The following is a 24,355-nucleotide window of genomic DNA, read 5'->3' on the forward strand; positions in this document are numbered from 1 at the left end:
TGTGGAGGCTGTTAAAATGTCTACTTGGAAAATGACATGGTTACAATTTCTCTAACAATAAGGAAACGGGGGTGACACAAGAGTTATGGTTTATGTTAGAGACGTATTTTCAGTTTCGTGACGAAGACGACGACGAGACGCGGCGACGGAGTGGTTCACATTGTCTTTCCTCATTTTCATCAAGCCCACAGTCCGGACCACGGGGGGAAGGATCCTATCCCCAACTTTGTTTTTCTCTCTACTCCAGTCGTTGATTTCTCCCTGTTGGATGCTACACTGTTGAATCCAGGTAAATATGTGGATAAATACACATTCATAACAAGCATATGCATGTCAAACAGAAGTTGTCTGTCGCGTTGAAAGCGGAGTAATGATCAAGTTTTAAGCGTATCGTTCAAGTTGTACCGAGTGCCACAGCCGGGAAAAGCGGGGTCTCGGATTTTCGTCCCCTCGGCCTCAGCGAGCTTGTCGTGTTCCTGCTGAGTATTACTAGCTTATGTGCGGTGGAAAAGACTTCTTTGTTCACTTCAACGGGCTATAACGTTACAGCACATTAGCATATTACCAGACAGAGTTAGCTACCCCCGGGATTTTGCTGTCTGTAGTACGAGCTAGTATGTAGTTTTTCGGGAAACAAATGCATGGACGTTAGCTAGCCGTGAAACGTTAACATGGCCAGACGTTGTTGATTTGCTTTAGCTCTAACATTCCTGGTTGTGGCTAAAATGCTAATCTCTTCCACCTGTTATCAAGATCTTACGGTTTCACTAATGTAGCATAACGTTAGGCCACTGTACTCCATAAGCACAAACCGCAAAATAGTGCAATGATAGAAAAATCCTAGTTAAAAGTATAACTGTTGGGTATTATTTTTACCCCCCCCCCCCCACACACACACACGCACACACCTCTACCAACAACAAACCACCACTGTAACAAGCAAGAAGAATGCAGCTAAAGCCTTATTTAATTCATCCTGCATCATTTAAGATATATTTCTAACGATTTCTCAAATAAAATTTGACAATTATTCTTATTTGGGTGCGTTTTGACCACTCAACTGAAACTTTGGTGGCCCGAGTCTTTGTGTTCATTAGTGTGTCATTCTCCTGCTCGACGTGAGGGCAGGCAACAGGTTTTTTAGGTCCTTTTAAACGTCCCGTAGGAGTTTAACCTACAGATGAGCCATGAAAACACACGCCTTTGATAACAGACTGCCTTTTAATTGACGCCAGGTATAAGATGTGTGGCTATTTCTGCCTTAAAACTTTTCGCCAAATGGGCAGGCCGAAGGTGGGGGTGCTCAAGACAAGCGTATGCAACTTCCATTTGTTAGGAGGGGCTGAACACTTATCCCCCATTTTGACCTCAGCTCAACGAGAGGCAGAAATGACTGGATTAGGTAGTATCTCAATATTTTGTCTTGTTCTCATGTAATAACACATTTTTCACTAGTGGGCGTTCTTTAATTGTGTTGTTATTTCCAGTTGTAACAGTATTTACATTGCCTTTTCCCGTTAGACTCGAACTAGTGGTTGCATCTTTTAATGCCTCTAGAGTGGCACACAGTTGTTTCGTTTTGAGTTATCAGACAAATTGTGGATTTTTGGTGTTGTCTTTTTCACGGTTTTACTTGATTGTAAGCAAAGTAGTGAGATTATTAATATTTCCAGGAGTACCACTGGGAAAAGTAGCACTGCTTTAAGGAATACAACATTTGGTGTAAAAATTGGATACATTTTAATGCAATGGATAATACTTTTTTGTTGCCATGAATAGCCCAAATAACTGAAACTGGCTTTTTTAGTATATTATTATAGACTAAAAATGAATCTTCACTCATGCCCTGAAAATGATACTCAAGATGTTATTCAAGTTAAATTATCTCAGTAATATCTTACAAATGTAATGTTAAAAATCTTCAGCCTCCACCCAATTCTTTAAGATTGTACTTGCAACAAAACAAAAAAATGGACAAACTAACAAACGTGCCACAATACAATCTTGTGGACATTTTGACACGTTGGTAGTGTTTTTAATTACATATCGCTTCAAGTGTCTTTATGTCAGTGTTGGTGGCAGATCTGTGCACCTTTATGTTCTCCTTTGGCAACACAGTTTTTCAATGTTTTTATTTTTGACGTTGCATATAATTCTGCATTCTTAGAAACTGATGCACCAGAAATTCAGACAATATTACTGGTACTCACAAAAAATATTTACCCAAAAATGATTTACAGTGGCAAAGCAAAAGTCTCAAAAATAATGACCACATATTTCAAACTCAGGAAAACTGCACTAGCTTAGAGGAACAGTGGCCACAAGTAAACCCTCAACAACACTAATTGAACGTCACTTAAAGGTGTATTTGCTTGCTGGCATCACAAACTGCAGCCTCAAAAATTACCTTTGAATGTAATCAACACCTCTGACTACAAACAAAATCCAAAAAACATTACTGTATGATTTCCCCCAGCTGGTATTTACTGCAGTGCTTTTGTATTACAAAGTGTCTCTGCTGGTTTGCCCACCTCATGTAGAAACTTATTTCGATGTTTTACACACATGGCCTGCATTTGCTTTGATACAGGCTGGTCATACAGTACATTGCCTGTTTGAGAGTCCAGCATGTCGTGTTATTACTCTAGGTTTTTCAGAAGAGCTGTTGGTTGGTTTTTGAGGTAGAGGAAGCTGCCTGAGTCCAGGGCCTGACTAACAACGAGTGCAGTGTGGCCTGTGGCTGGACCATGATCACCCATGTTAGATGTGGGCTACCAGGGAAACTCTTAGAACTGGCTGGAGATTTCATTACTTGGTCAATACTCTCTCTTAAGAATGTGCTACGACAATGGTAATTTTATCGTAGGATGTAGGCATTAGTTATTCAGGTTTAATTGTGTCATTGGTAAAAAGATCACCTGAGTCTGAGCAATGGTCTATTGACTGGGTGGTTTTGTTATGTATGGCAAGCTTCCCACCAGGTCATTTAATTGACTTTTCTCACTGTCGTATTGAGCAAATTTAATGCTTTTGAGTCATCTACCTGAATAATTATCTACTGTGTAAAGCTGGGAGAAATTGGTCTAGACATTGTCTGGAGTTGTAATATTTCCTGCTCATAAAGCAAGATTTTATTTTTACAATCTTGGTCTTTACACTTTTTGCCATCTATTGTTTGTAACAACATTTTATTTACCAGCTTTGTTGTTGAGATATGGGGAAATACCCACACCACTAGGCAAAACTTTACAATGGAAAAGGCAACACCACAGACACTCAGACAGGTTTAAACAAGTCTCCAGTTTAACTACATTATCTGAACCACTTATTTGTAAGTGTAAAGGAAGACACCTTTAATGTCCAGTTGCCCATTGCATTATATAATTGCGTACCTGCACCTCTACCATAAACACAGTAGGTCAAATTTGAACCATGAATTAGTTCTATGTTCACTGGGTGTTTTGATTGGACAGTTTGGGTAATAATTTCAATGAAAGTATGGTTCGTGGTTTAGATGTTAAACTGGACTTTAAAACCTGTATGATTGCTTGCGTTGTTGCCCCGTGTATGCATCGCCTTTTCTGGCAATTCAGTTTGTGTTCTTATATCTCAGCAGAGTAAAACGTTGTCATAACCGATTGGATTGATTTAACAAAACGATAAAAATAAGACCTCATGAATCGGAAAATATTTAAAGGAAAATGCAAAACAGATAAGTAATTCCCTAAACTTTTTGTGGGTTGTTCCAGCTGAGTGAAATAAACTGTGAATCATGCATCAAACTGCTTGGTTTATGTATCCACATTTTTCTCTGCACCCATATTACCCTCATTTTTGTTATTGTGTAAAGCCCCAATAGTCATACCCACAATATTGTCACATTATTGGGGTATGGAAAAACATTGTGATACTTGCCTTTGGAAATATCTAGCTGTACCCTGCGAAATATACTCATATTCTTCTTACCTCTGCTTGTAGTCGCTTGCTGAGACTGAAAGGGCCAAGTGAACAGCAGCAGAGAATGGCTGCAGTGGAAACCGATAAGGAGCTCAACGACTTGCTGGATTTTAGCGCGGTAAGATCTCTTCGAAGACTGCTTTAATTTGTCGAGTGTGCATCCTATACAGTCCAGTCTATGGTCACAGAATGACAATTTACTTTAACTTTCATAATAGTGATGTTGAAATGTGGTGAATGAATATCAGGGCATGAATGGATCAGTCGGTCAGGGTTTGAAGGAATGCAGCTTGTACATCAGCCACCTTTTTCTTATGAGACTGTTGTGTCACTTTAATTTTAGCAGTCACTCAGTCAAAGATGAAATGTATAGATTGCTTCATGTCCATTTTAGCTGTTTGCTAAATAGGAGAGTTTGAATTACCACCTTATCAGCCTTTACACACATTTTTTACAGTTTAATTTCTCTAATTTCAGATGTTTGAGCTGCCAGTTTCAAATGGTAAGAACCGGCCGACTACTCTCGCCAGCAGTCAGTTTGGAGGTTCAGGTAAGACAAAATCAAATTACTTAGTTTTTCTTTCATTTTTTAAATTTTTTTAATGATTTTCTTTCTTTCTGACTTTCTATTCTTTTCTCTCCCAAATAAAATAAATGCTCTATTCTTATGGATCTAATTTTCTTGATTAAAAAAAAAAAACCCAAAACAAATGTCAGCAAAATGTTTTGACAAAGAAAATAAAAATGTATTTTCTCTTCCTTCACCTAAAGCTAGTGTTGAAATGTCCTTATTGGTTTGTAATGCTCCCTAGTATATCTCCTGACAGTAAAGCATGGCAGTAATGGGCTGTTAGAGCTTCTTGTAGTCTCACTACTCCACCCTCACCCAGTCATTCATGGTGTTTTGAATGGTAATAGAAAAGGAAATTGTTCCTGTTCTCCACTTCTTCTCACAAATTGTGTTTCAGACCACAGATTATTGGAAGGAACCTTGTGAAAGATTGCCAGGCTATTTTATGTTATGTTGATCAAGCGTCATCTCCTCTACACTTCCTCATCCTCGCCTTGCAGGTGTCCCATCCCTCACCTTCTCAGCTGTTGCCATTCAATCACTTAAGGACAAAGGCAGAGGGTGGGGGTTGATGGGAACAGCCCAATTAATCTCCTCTGCTTACTCTGTGAAAAAGTGTATTCCCTTGTCCTGCAATCTCGCACCCTACTTTTCCCCTTCACATTACTCATTTTCACCCAGAGCTATTATCCATCGTCATCATAAACTTTACCAGCCACCCCTTACAGTTAGTTTTAAGACATGCAGCTTACTATAAACAAATAGCCTCAGAGATACTCAAGATCAGACTATTTCATTTATTTTGTGGTGTTTCTTTCTTTTGTATTGATTTCATACACACAAAGTGGTTAGATTTTTAACAAATGTCTACTTGTCCATCTCTACTCTTACTGTAGCAGATCCTCTTGCCCTACGTGAAACTTTCTGTCACCCTCATATCTCTAGAAGTGCTGTAGGTCTTTCAACTGGCAATATAAATGAAACAGGATATTGAAGCTAAGATGAAAGACAAGGCAAGCGACGGCAGGGTGGGGTATAGGGGGCTCTATTTCTTCAATTCACTTGAGGGCCACTTACATGTTCTTTTGTCACGGCAAGGTGTGTGCTTACAAAACAGACACATTGATGTTATCAATCCAACGGCCGCTCATTGGATTGTTAAAATTATACTCCACCCCTCTTGAGTATCAAACACTCACCCTTGCTGGCTGTAAAAAAAAAAAAGAATATATGTGTATATATATATATATATATATATATATATATATATATATATATATATATATATAGTATGTAGTTTTGCTTCTTTATGAAAAACATCTACTGTGATCTACTTGAATTCGTGTTATTTACAATGGATTCCCATAGTGGCAAGTTTTCACAGCAGGAAAAAAGGTTTAGTGTAAAGACAACAATTACTGGTATTAGGAGTAGTTATGTGCTATAGGGCCTAACTATTTCTGCGTGAACAACTGACTTCCTGAAGTCTTTTCATCACAGTGAGGTTGCCAGGTTTGGTACCATCAACACTATTCAGAGACCCATACTAAAACTTGTGCTTATTGACCATATCTGGCAACCCATGCTGCAGGCAGAGGCCTTGCAGAGAAGTGCTGGCCAGTTGGATAAACTGTTGTTGGTCAAGAAATAGAATGTAACTTTCTATTTCTTGTCGTTTTCACATTTCTGTGAGTGTGCAAATCTTCTTATCTCACTCTCAGAAAGAAAGCATATTTCCCAAAACATTAAACAATTCCATATAGCATAAGAACATACATTTTATCCTTAGATACCTTGACAGTGGGACAGGTCAGAACAGCACTGCAGGATATTCTTGTAGTATATGTGGCTAAAATAATTTCAGACAGAAATGCACCTCAGTGTACGATTCATGTCTGTCTATATGTAGTAAAGTTGGTCATATAAATTATTTTCTGTTTTTCTGGTAACTTAAAGCTGTGCTATCATATGATTAGTTTCAAATAACCTGACTTGGTTAAACTGTATTCCTGCATTTTGTGGAGCAGCTGCCACATGTTTTCCTGATAGTCAGATCCCCAGTATGGTTAAGGTTTTGGATATGTGGAGGTTTAACATGTGTATCTGTGGGGAACCTCCCTTTTAGAGCCTTCAGTGATGATAATATCTCTGATCTGGTCTTATGTGCCTGTTCAGTCCTTTTCACCAGTCAGTTAAAGTCATTTTCAGTGCACTTTCATTTTTTTGGTCTCTAGAAACCGAGAATCCTAAAATGTATTTTTAAACTCTGGTATGGGCTGAAATGCAGAAGGGAAGATTCAAATTTGCATGAAATGTTTATAATTTTTTTTAACAGATGTGTTTTGTGAATCACAGAGACTTAATGTTAACCCCACAAGTAGATTCGCTGTTTTAAAATTCCTGCCACATATTGCCGTTGAAAATTATGTAATTTCACACCGTGTCAGAACTAGGACATTCAAATGTAAGCTGTATTTGTTAGTGGGTTACGGCACACTGTGTTGTGTTTGAGAAGTCTCCGGTGACTCATGGGTTAAAACAGCCATGCCTGTGTTATTGTACATTGTTCAGTATTTCATTAACAGTGTTCACTCTCTTGAGATTTGATCTGACATCATGCTTTGTGTCTGTGTGACTCACTATGCCAAGGGAAGGAAGAAGGTGTGTAGACAAAGCGGCACGCTCAGTTATAGGTGCCTGGGGCAGTGTTCCTATAAAAATCAAGGCATGTCTGCAAGTTTGGTCAATGTATGTGCCGGCTCATGAAGCCTATGACTCAGGCTGGCTGTCTGTTTCCAGTATTTCTTCCTGTGTAATTATAGACTAGCCATGCTTAAAGGGGCGTTGCATGCTGGGAGGAGAAGTGCATTGGGGTTCACCAGAGAATTTGTCTGATGTTACTCACCCTTTTCTTCATTTTTCTCTTTCCAGTCCTGGTAGTCTGTCTGAGTCGTGCACTACTCATGATTTTCTCATGGGTTTTGGAACTTTTGGCTCTGATGGAAATCGATCTGTAAAAACAATTCTGATTCTGTCTAATCTTGTCATTCAAAATGTGATTCCATTTCATACATAATATCATTTATACATGATAATGATTCTAGCTACAACAGCAGTGTGATCTGTTGTGTCTGTTCAAGCACTCCCCACTTTCTCCCTAGAACACCACATTATGAACTGGGTGCAGGCCAAGGTGGTAGAGACAAAAACTATTATGGGTATGAATAAGATGAAGGAGTAATGTGGTGAAAGACAAAGAATTACAAACTGAAAAAGCTTCAAAGGAAAAGCAATAACTAGAACAAAATTAGTCCTTATCATGAAAACTCTGGTTACAGGCCTTTTTGTGTTGTTGTTTCGATATTATGAAGACCAAAGACAATGATTCATTTTCAATCAGATTGAATGCAGGTATTTAATTATGGAGTCTATTGTCCTTGTATGTGTGCATTCTTTTGTGTTGTGTTCCTTTTGAAAAAGTAAATTCAATTAAAAGGTTGGTCACAATCCCCCCCCCCCACAAAATTATATTGAAAAAAGAATCACATTTGATGATGAACATGATGATGACGAGCACAGTAAGGAGCCATATTTATCCAACCACTTGAAATGACACAACAGGAAACACACAAACAAGGCGCAAGAAAACAACTTGAAGAGGGTGCTACACGTTGGAATTCGGAGGAGACAACCAGGCCTAGGCTTGTGGACCACATTGATAAGATACACTAACTGACCAGAACAAGTGAACTTACTTTGCAGGCAGTTACCTGTTTCAATGTAGCTGATGTGCAATCAACTGGGAGTGCCTCCTTTCTACCATCACAGGATGCAGCTAAGCGTCAGCTAGGTTAATTTCTAGGCTCCTTGGTGAAACAAAGGCATCAAATGGGTCTTAAAAGTTGGCAATGCTGAAGCGGTTTAAAACTGGAGCATATTGTTCATTTCAACAATGTGTGTCATACTGTCACTCAGACAAGGTAACATCACTGTGGTGGCATGCAATGCATACACCCGCTTTATAACACCCATAATTCGATTCTTTCAGGTGTGAATATTCGCATTAATCCTCCCATTATTACCTCCACACAATCCATTGTTTTCTGAATTAACCCTACACTTGAGTACCTTGAGAAAGGTATTTTTATATAAGAAGGGTTGTGGAGTTAGTTTTCTGCTATATACATCCTGCTATTTGTGGAATGAATGCCTTACAATCCTCAGTCCTGTCTCACTAATTAGCTTTGAATTTTCTTTAGACTGTTATGATATGCTCAATTAAAGCTGGTTACACTTGTCTGTAAACTTACATTTTATTCGGCAATACTGTTTGTTTGACATTGGCTTATTTAAATTTAGTATTAATAACAGTAAGTAAAATAGACTCCTTGAGTATACAGCTTATGGTGAACTTTTTTTTGTCAGTTTCACTGTCAAAAAAACCTACTTGTAATCCTCATCTCAACAGAAGTGTAATGCAGTCACGAACACAAAACACTGAATCGGAGCCTTTTCGTGTCTGGAGCTTGGGTACTGATGACTTACAGCGGAAAACGAATGGTTCATGCATTTTCTTTATCGTCTTTGATTGACGCGGAGAGTGACAGTCAGCCATAGAGAGGGGACAAGACATTGTCTCCTTCATCTCTTATTCTGCTGGTGTCGTGTGTATAGATCACAGTTGTCACGGCAATCTAGCAGTTCTCAGCGCTGTGGACCCATCATTCTGTTCTACTGCTGATCCTGTCATGATTCTAGCCCGCCTCCACCCCCCTCCCCTCGCCCCTCTCCGCTTTTTAATTAGACAACAAAACAAAAATATGAATATTCATAGGGCTCTGCTTCATTAATATGCACAATTATGCAAATCAGTACGCAATTAAGCTTCAGCTTTCCCCCAGAGATGCTGTGTTGCAGTACGAGCGGAGATTGAGAGAAAGGGGACGGGCAGGAATTTCTGCTTCGCCAATCTTTAAAATCACTCCTTTTCAAACACATTCACCTCTGTGAAAGCTGGAGTGCTGTGGCCAGGGGATAACGTGTGTCAACTATGTAAGATTGAGACCTCGCGTCTGTGATGAGGCGAAGGTGTAGGCCAAATGTGAGAGAATAGATGGGGGATGAATGACTGTTGCCATGGAAAATGTAAAGGAGTGGAGTGGGAGAATGAAGAATGTCGAGGATGATTCTGGGAGCCTCATACTGGGTGTTAATTATTCAAACTTCCTACAGCTCATATCCACGCTATGTGACAGCGCTGTCACTATGCTGTCTCTGTGTGAGCTGTGAAGTGAAGCTCTTCAATGGAGGTTACTTTGAGCAGCCTGGAAAAACCTGTATCAAAGCAGGTCAACTTCATCATTCTCTGAAGTTAGACTTAGTTTTGCAAATCCTGAGCTTAAATCCCTGTTAAGTATGTGTCTGCCTTTTGGTGGTTAATAGCCCTAACCCAGTTCTTTGTCTTCCAGGTATGGATGAGAGGAGTGGGCCCAGTCCCTGGGGGCCGGGACAACAGAACAGTCCATCTTTCAACCAGGGAAGGGTATGGTTAATCCTCAATTACTACATTGAATATGGCCATGTAGATATCATGCTATTGAGCTTGAGTGAAACACAACATAGGTTTGGGTGGGCATGTAATTTATACCCTTTTCACACACAAACACAATGTATGACATGGGATGATAAAGTTTTCAACCCTCATTTGACCATTGACACACCACCTGTAGTTTGATACACGTGACTGCTAAGAGCAGGCTCAAATTTTAGGAGTTCACTAGAAATTGAGATGGATTACACACATAAGGAGACATTTTGCACATGGCCCACGAACAACAGCATGAACAACACTGAAAGAAAAATAATGGTGTGTCACACAGAACACAATATTATGAAGATTGTCTTTCCAGAGGGAACGACGCACCAGCTCTATCACAGTCTGTCTCATTTATCTGTGTATATCATAGATATTTGGTTTCTATTGTGAGTCCACTTGTTCAGCTCCAAAAAAGCCTTAATGGTAACCTCCAGATTCTTACTAAGGTAAACAGGTTTGCAGTTATTTAAGTAACCCAAATGTAGCAGCAATTTTGAAGGTTTAAGATTGTAACTCTATACTACTCAAGTTTTACCAGATATTCTGAGTTTAACATTGGTGTTAACAAGGCCAGACCATAGCATATTTCTTACCATCCAGAACAGGGTATCAGGGGTAACTTGGGACCCATTCACATGAACACACAACATTTCCACACATACCTTTTACACAAATAAATATTTTTTTCATTCGACTTAAATGCAAAATGAGAAATATTGGTGAATGTGATTAATGGATTTCTGTAGTGATCCAGTAGTGATACTATACCAACCCTGTAGCTGCTGAAGAATCGCATAGTCACTCTTTCATCCCAAAGCAGAACTATGTCAGACCTGCCTAAAAACTAGGCCTGGCGCAGGGTCTCAGAGTCAAGTTAGATCATCTTTGTTGACCCATTGAACACACAACAGCTTCTTACATAGTTGCTTTTGTGAGAAAGGGGTGTTAATAACAGGCTTTATTTATTTGTATTTCTGTGTTTTTATATTCTTTGTGCCTCTGCTGTCTTCCCCTCAGGGTTATGGAGAAGAAGGCCTTTACAGTGAGCAAGAGGGCATTGCCTCTGCCCCCATGTATGGATCAGGGATTGTTGGTAAGATGGTTTGAATTGAACTAAGCTGTTGAAGCATAGAGACCACAACTTTCACATCGTCTTTTAAAAAAACAAAGAAAAAAACAAAACAAAGAATCTGGGAAATTTGGGGCCAGTGAAGAATGTGAAATACACAAGTTTATATCAACGGACTGTGTGACTGCATCAAAACAATGAGTTGTTTGTTTGAGTTGCAGCCTTTCGCAGGTTAGTGTATCTCTTTAGGGCAAACCATGTTTATGCTTAGGTAGCAATGGATGAAGGGAGCAGGGTAATGGGGGAGGATGTGGAGGAGGGGTTTGTTAGTGTGTTGCAGTTTGTGTGTTCAAGGCAGGAGGAGGTGGGGGGGGTGTAAAGGGCACCCATGCACAAACAAGGCTCTCCCCTGGGACTACGGTGGCCTATAGCTCTCTGTTTAACTGTCAGGGTAGGGGACAGAGGTTGGGCACAATTGCCCCTGAACCATTTATAATGGGCCAATTTGTTGTTGTTTTGCTGTCCACAGCCATAAATACCACACATCATCATATACACTCACACAGCAGATGGGAGGCACCCAAATGGAGAGAGGGGAATGGCCAGATTGTGATTTAATATTGACATAAAAGCCCAATTTTCACAATCATGACCTGATTTTATGTTCCTTTCTCCTAACAGGGAAGGCTGAGCGAGGACCATACTCGTCATTTGCAACACAGGTAAATCAGTCAGAAAGGGAGGTGTTCTGCTACACTATCACCCCTTCTCTCCTCATGTCGCTCAGTCAGTTTTCTTTTCCTATATCATTCTGAATTTACTTCCATTATTATTTCTATTAACCTATCATTTTACCCTACATGAGATTGTGCTTTCTTTTATGCTATCTTTAGCAGGGCTTTATGCCCAGTGACATACCCATACCCAGTCCCAATGCCCTGTCCCCATCTGGCCTGAAGACCAACTCCCAGTTTTACTCCTCTTATGAGGGAAGCAACCCTCGCAGGAGACCCGCACAGGAGCCCATTGGTAAGATTGTAAAGGATTGCTTTAAGCACATTGTTGAACACAGTCATAAGATTAATCTGTTGTCACAGATTTAGTTTCAGAAAAAGTTTTCTTTGTTCTGATTTATATTTAAGTCTGTGTATATCATCACTTCTCCTGCTGAGGTTTGAAAAAGTGTTTTTCACTTCAATTTCACTTCTGCATAGTTAAAGAGAGTGAAATCACAGTGAGTTCTCCATGAGGAAAGTCATTGAATAACATCAGACTAGAATACCTTCTGATCAGGCATTAATGAGTAGTCACGAGACAGATGGATAGATTGGTTCAGAAGGAAGGGGGCTGCATAAATGAATCCCTTCATTGGTGGTTGTGTAGTCACTTATGCATTAAGTTAAGATCTTTGTGTGTGTAAGCATGCTTATGTGATTTCACTCTTCCTCCCCTCAGAATCACAGCCAAAAAAGATCAGGAAGGTGCCCCCTGGCCTGCCCTCCTCGGTGAGTGTTAGCATCCAGAAATGTTACAGCCCTGAACTATATCTCAGCCCTTGCAGTCAGTCCATGGGAGCCCATGTTTTCATGTTTTACGCCCCTTTTCACATTCCATTTGGCATCTTAAGCCTCTCCTTGGCTTGCAAAGCCGTAGAATAGCTGCAATACAGACAGGACATCCAGCTCTTACAGCTGTGTATGTGCACCAGCAAAGTAAAAAAAAAAAAAAAAAAAAAAAAAAGGGAAAAGGGGGGGGGGAAGAAGCCACTCATTCACCCAGTCGCTCATTTGCAGCATATATTTATAGTGTGTTGTATTTGTAGGCCCTTTACTTTATGGCCACATTTCTTCCCCTCTGCCAAGTATACTCGTTAGATCACTGAAGGGAATTCATACTGGGGTTTGATGGTTCTTACTCCACCTCATTTTTTCCCCTCCCACTCTCGCTCTCTGGGCACCCTATTTCCTCCTCTTCTCTGTTTCTTCCTTTCCCCCTCCCCCCCTCCTCTCTACCCCACACCCCCCTCCCGCTGCCTCCCTCTCCTTCCCGCCGCCTCCCTCCCCTTTCTCTCCCTCCCCCATCCCTCTATCCCAGCTGCCAGTGGAGTTGGCTGCCATCCAGGATTCGGCAGATGGTTCAGTAATTAGGAGTGCATCTCTCCGTTCCCTCTTCTCCTCTCCCTTCTTTTTCCTCTCCCTTTTCTCTCTGTTTAATGAAATTACAGAAGAAAACTTCAGTCCATTTGGATTTGAGTTTTTGCAGGCACAGTTTGATACTTGCTTTTCGTCTCGAATAGTCTTGATTGAGAATAATATGGCGTTTCAGAACACAGGTTTCTTTATACGCATTACACCATCCACCAAATCCAACTGCATCTCCCATTGTGTGGTCACATCTCACTGTGTTGAAGAGTGTGAGTTATGTATCTGTAAACCATTCTCAGTGTGTTTCTGTTTAACAGGATAATATGTAAAAGCCCTACAGAGATGGGAGACAGAGCCCAATAAAATCACTGACACTGCACATTCAATACATAATGCTCAGTGCTCCAGACTGCAGAAATGTTGCAACAGCCTGTTTATTGAATTAAGTAGTAAAACCAGATAGTTAAAATAGATTCCAGCCCAGGAAAGAAACACATAGACATTTTGAGATCTGTGTTTAATCAGGCATTTAATGCATATATACATACTATATATATATTTTTTTTTTTTGTTTGAAGACACCTAATGCTATTTTTGTAGGACCCTATTTTTGTAGAAAGTTTGTGTCCTTCCTTCTAGCTAAGTACTAGAAAGCTCCCAGGGAACTTTCTTCATGAGTATCTCAAAAGAAAAATGCCATATATAGGTATGTACTGCGTATCAACAAGTTAGATATACCATATAACTTGTACAGTAAAATAGGGGTTTGTGCCAAGTTTACAAGCACTGAGCTGAACAGTTTAACTCTGTGTATCCTCTGTAGGTTTATGCATCAGCCTCAGGAGACGATTTTAACAGGGACAATGCCGGCTACCCGGCCTCCAAGGCAGGAAACGTCTACCCACCACCATTCTACATGCAAGGTCAGTAGACAAGATTCGCCTTGTTCATTGTGTTGGGTTGAAAAGTTCAGTCTGACCAAGACACTTGTTGTTAAATGTGGGTAAATGTATCAGACACTTGGATAGATAATAACGACCTGGATTTATTTAGCCAGTATGGTTGTGAAATTAGCTCTCTATAATGTCCTTATGGAGGTCCGGATGAACCTTGGTGCGGTGAACACCCTGTGGTGCCTGGGTGCTGAATAGTGCATCACAGTTGAATGAAGTCATCACAGTAATGTGACATGTCTCATATGTGGCCTTCATTGTCTTCTCCTCTCCTGTGGCTGGTTGTCCCTCGCCCTTTTTGCCCCCCCGTCCTCCGCTGGGTGCCCCCTGACAGAAGGCCTCCACCCGCCCTCCGATCCATGGGGCTCTGCCAGGTCGATGGTTCAGCCTGGTTATTCTGCCATGCTGGGCAACTCCCCCCATCTGAGCCAGCATGGTCCCTTCACTGCCATCAACCCCCAAGACAGACTGGTGAGCTCTGCTTTACACTTTGGACTTGTTTTTCTATGATGGCATAATGAGGTCTTTGACACATTTTGACTAATGCTTCTTTGAGGGTTCTGTTTGGTTGTGCATTTAAATCATTGGGTGTCTTTGCTTCCAAGAAACGGCAGCCACTGCCCCTCTCTCCCCAAAACTACCCCCTGCATGGCAGCGACGTGAACGGGGCTCATCCCACTGGCTTCCACTCTGGCTCCAGCAGCTTCGGAGTCCCCAGCCACACACCCCCTATTGCTGGCACTGACACCATTATGGGTAAACCCTTTTAATGTGTGCTCTTTTCTTTGTGAAAAGTTCTCTTTATGTTCTCATGCAATATTACATAGCAGAATTGTTATTGAGCATAGGATCTAATTGAAATGAATTTCTTCTTCCCCAAAAGCCAATCGAGGTGTTGTACCTGGAAGTTCAGGTGATGAGATTGGAAAAGCCCTGGCATCTGTAAGTAGTAATAGAATACGTATTTATAGGCAATTCTTTCACATAAGACTTTAAATTACAGTCATTATAGAGTTATATATTATCACCATTCTAAAGCATAATAAATGTAAAGGAATAAGTTGCATTTCATTTAATTAAAAACAAAAATCTCTGTGTCCAGATCTATCCATCAGACCCAAACAGTAACACCTTCCCCCCGTCCCCGTCTACTCCCTCTGGATCTCCTCAGGCTGTATCAGGTAAGGGAATAGTCATTTTGTTCCTGAGGATTCAAGGTCAAATGGCTGTTTTGTAGTTTTGTTTATTCAAGTCTTTCCTGTTGTGTAAAATCTTTAAAAATGTCTTGTTTTCATTCTGACTAAGCCTGAATAGTTCTTAGTGACAGAGTAGCTCCATCTATTGGGTTGAAAGTGGAAGTAAACATTATGAGGGATATTTACCTCTCTCCATTTGCAAATTCCATCACGTTATCTATCAATATTCTTTGAAACAACATACATTACATGGAGACTGTATCTGGTTTGTCATCAGTTGTAGCAGTAAGCTAGTTGTAAGAATTAAGTCTCACCTATTCACTGAAATCTTTTCAAGATTCAAGTCCATATTTTTATTTACATTTCTTTAATTGTTTTAAACCTTGCAGCAATTTGGAAATTGCACAGACAATGGCGTTGTTTCTGTAAATACTTAAGTTTAACTCATAGTAACCCATCCACAGTTTAACCTTCACTTGATCTTTCAGACACACACATACACATACACCATCCAAATATAACTTATGAGAGAGGAAGGGAAAATACAGTAAAAATAAAAGGAGGGTGGGGTCACTTCCCCATTTGTCTCTGCACTGAGCCCATGAGTGAGCTCATCACACACTTCATACATGAAATACTGCTGCTGGCACATGGTGAGAAAAGAAGAAAAAAATGATAATTGTGAAGCAAATAAAAAGTGCAAAAAGGAAATATTTTAAAATGAAATTGGGGATTTGAGTCATACTTTGGGCCAAAATATGAACACCATCTATTGTATCTACATGTTTCACAATTGTTTCACATCCCCTATCGCATTAGTTTCACATGCACTTACATAAAAATGTACAATCAAAATGCAATTTCTTTCATCCAGTGTTTCATGTTCCTAATGTTCACATAATAATGTTTATATGATAAAACCTCATATTGTGTTAAGGAGCAGATATCTTCTGCTTGTGGATGGCTTAAAACAGCACAACACGGGCATATATTTTATAGTGTCTTTGACTGAGTATGCATCATATATAGCATTTGACCAAATGACTCTCAGAATGTGACAGCATGGCATGGTGTAGGGAGACCATCATTCACCTGCAAGGCCCAAGCTCAAGCCGTAGTTGCATCAGTCATCTGCTCTGTAGTGTTTGTGAGTCAGACATGAAAAGCTCATTTCCAGGAGTGCTTCTCATTTACACTCGCATCTCCCTTTGAACACGGGGGCAAGCAGTGGGGTATCATCAAACATCTACCACTGAGGGTGGGGCATTACCCATGCCTTAATATGAGAGTATCAGTTTAGAGCACAAGCCCAGATGATACAGTAAACAAGGTGTAACCTGTGATCTTTTTTCTAGGCTCTGCATCCCAGTGGGCTCGGTCCTCTGGCCAGGCCACACCTTCACCCAACTTTGAGGGTGGAATTCAGTCCATGGTGAGTCAAATATATCTTTTTCTTTTTCATGTCAGAGGTGCAACAAAAGATAGTTGAAGTAGATTACTTGGGTAAATACAGGATGTTGCAGTCATTCATACATCACATTGTCCATTGTTCTTCATTCTCTGTTGCAGAGTAAAATGGAAGACCGTCTGGACGAAGCCATCAATGTCCTCCAGCGTCATGCCAGCGGACAAGGAGGGCCAGGCCTGGCTGAGATGCACAGTCTGCTCTCGTCTGGTTTAGGGTTGCCTCCAGCCTTCACCAGTGCAGCACTTGGACTGGCCAGTCGCTTGCCTGGACTGGTGAGATTAATGAATAGCAGCACAGGAAATCTACAAATGACTAAATGAAGTTTGATATTTTAGGTATTTAGTAAAACGTAAACAGCAAGATCGGTATACCTGTTTTGTTGCTCTTATGCTAGTACTGCAAACAGTTTACTCGATAATTGAAACACTGATCATGTTAAATTGTTGTTCTGAAGGTGTCCAGTCACCTCGAGGACTCTGGTCTGCCCTCTAGTGGAGGACATCTGCATGGTCACCACGGCCCCACATCTGTGCAGCCGGGCTCTCAGCATGAGGGTTTTACCGGTGAGACTTTCTGTTACTTTGTACTCCTCTATTTGTTTTTCATGTGAGAAAGGGTGGTAATACGTTACCATTATTTGACTGTCAAGGAACATTTTTGGTTTGCACGTGTCTGATTCAATATCTTTGTTTCTGAACTCTCGGTGTAGGCCTGCCCGGTGGCCTAAGTCGTTCCAGTGGTTCTGATATCAAACGAGAGGACAAGGAGGACGATGAGAACTGCTCCATCACCGACAAGTCAGAGGATGAGAAAAAAGACATGAAGGCCCACCTTGGAACAAGGTGTCTAAAACCTTTTTCTTTTTTCCACATAACATTTAAACTCAACTATCAATGCATGAGATTTCATGGTATATAATCCTGCAGTGGTTTAAGTATAAAATGTGTCACTCGTTTCTTATTTAATTTAACAATTGACTAGATAGGCATGTGTCTATTAAGGCAATGATTGATTTTGGAAGGACTTCAGTTGAGCCCCAGTTTTTTGACTGGTTAAAAAGACCAACTCCTTTTCTAAACCTGACATCCTTACAGACTTAGCAACATGTGTATCAAATATAAAGTTTAATGAACAAAGAAAAAAGCCCTAATCTAGAAGTAAAAGTACAGACAAGAGACAATTTCATAGCCAATGATTAGAAGGAAATCTGGTTTACAGATTTTGAAGTTTAAACAAGAACTTCAGATCAACACTTCATGAAATAGGACTTGAACTAATTAATAATAAATCACAATTGTAAACACTGCTACGGTCGTCAATCACATTATCTTACATGCTGTTGTTTGCCAGCCAGTTTCAGTTTAACTGCTGTTCCCTGTTGATGCAGTTTGTTTCTGTTTGGAATATGTTCTCTTTTGAGACCCCCCTCCCTCCGTTTCCTTTGTATTATTCTGATGCTCCTCCAAAGACATATGGTTTGTGGAGCGCTGTGCCTGTTGTCTTGAAAAAATTGCCCTTTTCCACCACAAAACCTTTTCTGGGAACCAAGGATGCTTTTTAACAACTCATGAACTTTACCAGCATTTCGACCTCAGGTATCTAGTACAAATTTGGGTTCCTAGACTGTGCTGTAGACATTGCATCTCACTCAAAGCTGTTACAATTTCATTGACATAATAATCTTCCTGGTTCTTCAGCTGTGGTGGAAAAAGGATATATTCTGTTCCTGACATTAGTTCCTGGTAGTATTATGTCAAAATTTGATTGGGCCCAACCCCTAATGTGACCTACCTTTTGTAGCAGTGTTGGTAATTGTCATTGAGTTACTCTGGAATTTTATCAAACCTTTCCATGTGGTGTTGACATTATTAAGAAAATTTAATGCACACCATAATTGGCAAGTAATTTTAAGTGAACTGTATCCATACTGTTGTTTCCTTCCCTCCTCATCTGCCATTGGCTCTTCGCTAGTCTGGATGATGAGGAAGACGATGAGGATCTGCCAGTGGAGATTAAGGCTGAGCGGGAGAAAGTGCGGAGGATGGCAAACAACACCCGCGAGCGGCTACGTGTGCGGGACATCAATGAGGCTTTTAAGGAGCTGGGCCGCATGTGTCAGCTCCATCTGAGCAATGAGAAACCGCAGACCAAATTGATCGTACTGCAACAGGCCGTTAACGTTATACTCAACCTGGAGCAGCAAGTTCGAGGTCAGTGGGTGTCCAGGGAGGAAGGAAGAGGAGGGGAAGGGCCTCTTTTACAAAATAAAACTCCCATACGGCTTCACTTCACAGCTCCTCACATGTCCTGCAAGCCATTTAAAAAGCCTTTTTTTAAATTGCTCGTGGTAGTTCACTTTACAAATGATGCCTGCTGAACACTAGTGAGTTTAGGTATTATACTCTTTGCAGTCCATCCTAAAAACGATAAAAACAAAGTGAGGACATGGGACGAGGAAATGAAGCTGTGTGACTGTTTTTAAGACATGCCCATTCTCCAGTTCATCTTCTCAGGTTTTCGTCCTCTGGTAACACATACAGGACTGCTGTTTGTTCTGATGCAGTATGTGTTGCCTTGTCTTACAGTTGGCTGTCTGTTTCCACTGTGAAAATGCTTACATGTCTCTCTGCCTCACCCTTTCTCGATTAACACATCTTTTTGTGTACTCACTCGCTGTTTCCACTGTTGCCTCATTATGCTTTTATTTAACTATAGTCATTTTAATTTCAAAGACGTTATTCCAGCATTATGATGTCTTCCACTCATAGTATACACTCCAGGTTAGCATGAAAGCAGGGCTGTCTGTTGTCATGTGCGTTAACCTGTCTTCAGCTTTGTTGCAGTGTCTCTGTGCTGCATGCCCCAGCCTTTCAAGCATTAACCCTTTTACCACTCTGTTTTCGACACAAACCTTTCCATTTCTCCATTCACTCCCCTGTCGTCTGTCATTTTCTTTTTACAGATGGCAACAGTGACCTCCTCTTCCTCACACTCAGATAAATACATCTCCTTCTGCTGATGTATTTAACACAATGCCCTCAGTCTCCCCTCTTGGCTTTTTCTCTGTGGCTCTTTCTATGTTGGCAGAGGGTGTTGCTTCCTCTCTCTCTCCCTTTCTCTCTCCTCCTCATTACTTCTCTCATTCTGCTGGACAGTCACCATAATCCCCTACGACTTCCATCCTGGACCCCAATGACCAAAAACCAAAAAGAAAAAGTCTTGGTTGGTTAGACTTCAGGGCAGATTTATTAGACCTGGTCACGCAGGTCGACTGTTGTATCTTGCTCTCCAATATATTTGTTCTTGGCTTGAAATCATTTAGTGTCGCGCTCGCTCACACTTAAAGTTGTGACTGATTAAAGTTGTGATTTATCATTTACGTACTTCAGATCTAAGAAAAAAATGTTTTTTAATTTCCACCCCTTCGCTCACTCTCCTGCAGCACAGCCCCACTCCACTGGGATCTTCTTCAGCAGTTGCACTGGTCTCGTCTTTGGCTAAGAGTTTGAAGTTATATAGACATACATAAAAGATCAAATGTTTCCCTGTAACAGAACAAGGATTCAAGTTGAACGCAGTATTATAGGTTTAAACCACTATAACTGCAGCTTTAGTGAGAACATCTAGCCTTGGGTCAGTGAGGGTTGTGATTTGGGTTTGTTAACCAGCCCCTCCAACCCCCCCCCTCCCCTTCCTTCTTCGCCTCGCTGCAGCGTTGTCTCGGTGACTGATGAGAACCTGACTGCTGAGGAGAAGGAGCAGAGGGAGCGTGAGCGCCGCCACGCTAACAACACTAGGGAGAGGGTGCGTGTGCGCGACATTAACGAAGCCTTCAGAGAGCTGGGCAGGATGTGTCAGGTCCACCTGCAGAGCGACAAGGCCCAGACCAAGCTTATCATCCTGCAACAGGCTGTCCAGGTCATACTGGGCCTGGAGAAGCAGGTGCGAGGTAGGTCAGCCAATACAGGAAGGTCTGATCCACATAGACAACCAACCATCTCTTATCACAGCTGGACAAAAGTTTCTAGCCATTCACCTGTAGGAAAACCTCTTGTTAAAATTTGTTCTCACTTCCTGTGTAGCATCCACTTTGGCTTTCTCTCTGCTATTTGCCTGTATCCCTTTGAAAAATGGAGAAGAAAGGGAGAGTATTTGAGGAAGTGTATCCCTGCTTTTCTGCCAAACGCCTGCAGTTCTCATCCTACTTTTCATTTCCTGCTTTCCTTGCTTTTCCCCTTTTCTGTTTCCCCCGTCTATTAATGACCTTTTCTGTGTTCAAAACTCTGCTTTAATGTCTTGAAGAGATTTCTGAGGGTGGCGCGTAACGAAATAATCAAGAATTAACTTCCTTACGGCTTTTAATATATGTATGTGTCCTTTTTCCAAAGAGCGTAATTTGAACCCAAAGGCTGCCTGCCTCAAGAGGAGAGAGGAGGAAAAAGTTTCAGGCGTGGACCCCCAGATGCAGCTTGGTGGGGGTCACCCTGGTCTAGGAGGAGATGGACACATGTAATTCTCAGGTCAGTCTACAGAGTCTGCATGAAAGGGCTTGTGGTGCAAAATAATATAGTGAACAATACCTTGCTTTCATCGCGTATTTTCAGATTGTTTTGTGGAAAGATACTCATTCATTTTTCTCCTTTCTCTTCCAGTTCCTGTTGATTGTACAGCCCTTAGAACACGTGGCCTTAATCTATCATTGTCATGCATCTCAGTGTGTGTTAATCAACTTTTGGAAAGCACACACGCACACACACCTCATTACTGACAAGGCAGGCGGCCACATTCCTGACGATGAATACAAAAGTAACAAGCACACTCTCACAGAAAGAGGAAAATTTTATTAATCTTTACATGACAATACTTTGAACTGAGGACACTGGTTTGGAGACAGTGGAAATTGGACATAAGGACGTTCTTATGATCGTGTTTTTGTAAGACATTTTGAAAAATTGCTTTACATGTTGGGAGCAAAACTTGTTTGGATCAAATAAAACTTTTGGATCAATTGCTCGTGTTAGCAAAGTTAGGATTTGTATTGTTGGAAAATTATTGGCATTCCCATCTGAAAAGGAGGTCTTACATTCTTCACAAGCAAAGAGGGACACCCGGGTTTATATCTTATGATTGAACAAAACCTGTTGAAGGTTTACGTGCCTGAAAGAGGCCTAATGCATAGTGTTTGGTTACGATAAGAATAGCCATCTTTATTATCCTCTCGTGTGATGGCTTAATTACAGAGGTAGGTTTGGAGACATCCAGCAACTAACTGGGCAATCAGAGAGCAGACTTCTCTTTTTGCTGGTAACTGGCCGTGTTTTTTAAATTTCTTGCTTTGGCTGTAAAGGTGCCACAGCCACTGACTCACACACGTGGTGGGTTATTTTTTCTTTATATTTTTTCTGTGTATCCCTGAGTCTTATCTCTTTAAAGTCCTGTACATCTGTTATTGTCACGGCCATGCAAGTGGAATGGAAAGACTGCCGGAGGGAGACCCACCATCGACACAAACACGAGCAAAGACTCGATACAAATCCAGGATGATGTTGAATCAAATGTGCACGCGCACATCCCGACCTTCCTGTGTGAGGCTGCCGTTGGACCCGAGCATACAGGTGTCACCCTCACTGCTCACATCCTTCACCATCATGACGTCAGTCGCTCTCTGCCATGTGGTCAGTTTGAACCCTCTGACTCAAGTACAGCCGGTGTCACATCAGCCTGTCGAATCGTACCTAAAGACACTGTTGCAGCATGGTGAACTTACTTAATGTAAGTCAATTTGTATTGTGCTAGAAGACAGACATAATATTGAGTATTGAAAGGGATCATGAGTGTTACTGCTACCTTTGTGGAGAATTTACTCAATCGCCATTGACTGACTTGTTGTGGTTGTTGCTCTGTGTCGAGCATTTGGTGTTTCGTTTTTCCCCCCTTTTTGAACAATTGCAAAGCCTGTTGTAAGGATCTTCCTTTTGTAGAATTGATTTGTCATTGTTTTTTTTTTTACTTTGTAAGATAGTTGTATGAGTTTTGTTTTTATCATTTGGAATGCTCTTTCTTTTTTTGTTTACATTGTTTAAATGTAAGACGACTCTCAATTTAGATTCCAGGAACAAAGTGAGGTGTTTTCTTTTGTGCCAGGTGCTTAGAAATGTTAGAAATGACAAAATGATCTGGCTGTAACATCACATGTTGTGATATTGCTCTTTTGTTGTTTTAAATGCCTGTTTCAACACAAATTGTAATTGGATTGTTCTGGTGTTTGCGACAGTTTTTCTTGAAATGAAACACAATATTTTTCTTCAGCACACCCCCCTCTCCTCTCCCTGATGTCCAGCTCTCTGATGAGCTAGTTGATTAGTTTGAGGAAGGGGCAGTAGGGGTGGTCTGCACAATCTGCAACATAATTCACTGTTTTATTATGATATGAAGCATAAAATGAATCAAAAGAGTGGCCTTAGTCATTTTCCTGACTTTGGGAGTTTTGATAATGGTTACTCACCAGTGCCTGAATACGTCTCTGCTACATGGTGGATGATGTTGCATTTGAGGATACATATATACTTCAGTAACATCTGGCAGTGTCTCAGAACATCTAGATGAAGAATTGCGCTCATTGACGCTGACTGCTTCAGTGTCTGTGTGTCATTAAATGTAAGATGACTAATAACCTGGTCTACAACTTTGACGCTGAAAACTGTACTTAAAATATATTTCTCATCTTTTATGAACTGATTTTGTTAAGTATAATTTTGTCCTTGACTGGCATGTGCATTGATATGTATGTACAGCTGTATGGTATGTCCTCATCAGCTTTATCATTGTAAGCTGATACTGATATGTAACAGTATTTGGTTTACCTCTACCTGTTATTCGTCACAAATCTTGCCCTATGGACTAGCCCCAAACGTTATTTTCTTTGTCAGTAACCCTACCCTTTCTGCTGAAAAATCAAACGTGGTTGTGATACGAAAAATCGCTACTGAAGACTTGTACTTTTATTTCTTAACATGAAAGATATGTCTGCAGTATCCAAGTATCAACACATGCACCTGATATTCTTTATTAACAGACCCTTTCTGTCCTCCGCAACAGATGACCTGCTACAGATCTCTCTGTCTTCACTCATGTTTGGGGACAACATCTATGTAGGCTATGTCCTCAAAGTGCCTCCAGTTTCCTATTTTTTATATATAAAGTAGATATCGAGAACTGTTGTGTATATAACAGTAATGTAGCAATAAATGTGCCATTTTTAATAACAAAACCCACATTAGTCCAATGTCTTTTTTTTTTTAATCCATAAATCATAAAACACATCATTTCATTTTCCTTTCTGCAATGCAAGTCAGTGAACCAGGTGGTTCACCCAAGTGGGATAGACAAAGCAGGCAGCAA

The 24,355-nt window shown here is 40.7% G+C and overlaps 1 protein-coding gene across 1 annotated transcript; it reads left to right on the plus strand.

The window, feature by feature from the left end:
* tcf3a (transcription factor 3a) lies at positions 1-24,228 on the plus strand. Its single transcript, XM_070918844.1, has 20 exons — positions 1-289; positions 3,979-4,075; positions 4,435-4,507; positions 9,997-10,070; positions 11,142-11,217; positions 11,875-11,915; positions 12,087-12,222; positions 12,649-12,698; positions 14,161-14,260; positions 14,625-14,761; positions 14,896-15,046; positions 15,174-15,232; positions 15,393-15,471; positions 16,842-16,918; positions 17,056-17,226; positions 17,409-17,517; positions 17,664-17,796; positions 18,926-19,164; positions 21,343-21,474; positions 21,607-24,228. Exons 2-19 carry the CDS (start codon positions 4,022-4,024, stop codon positions 21,465-21,467), a joined length of 1,884 nt encoding a protein of 627 aa, XP_070774945.1. The 5' UTR covers positions 1-289; positions 3,979-4,021; the 3' UTR covers positions 21,468-21,474; positions 21,607-24,228.
* Positions 24,229-24,355: the final 127 nt, after the last annotated feature.

This window comes from Enoplosus armatus, chromosome 14 (assembly GCF_043641665.1).
Source record: "Enoplosus armatus isolate fEnoArm2 chromosome 14, fEnoArm2.hap1, whole genome shotgun sequence".
Taxonomy (NCBI): Eukaryota; Metazoa; Chordata; class Actinopteri; order Centrarchiformes; family Enoplosidae; genus Enoplosus; species Enoplosus armatus.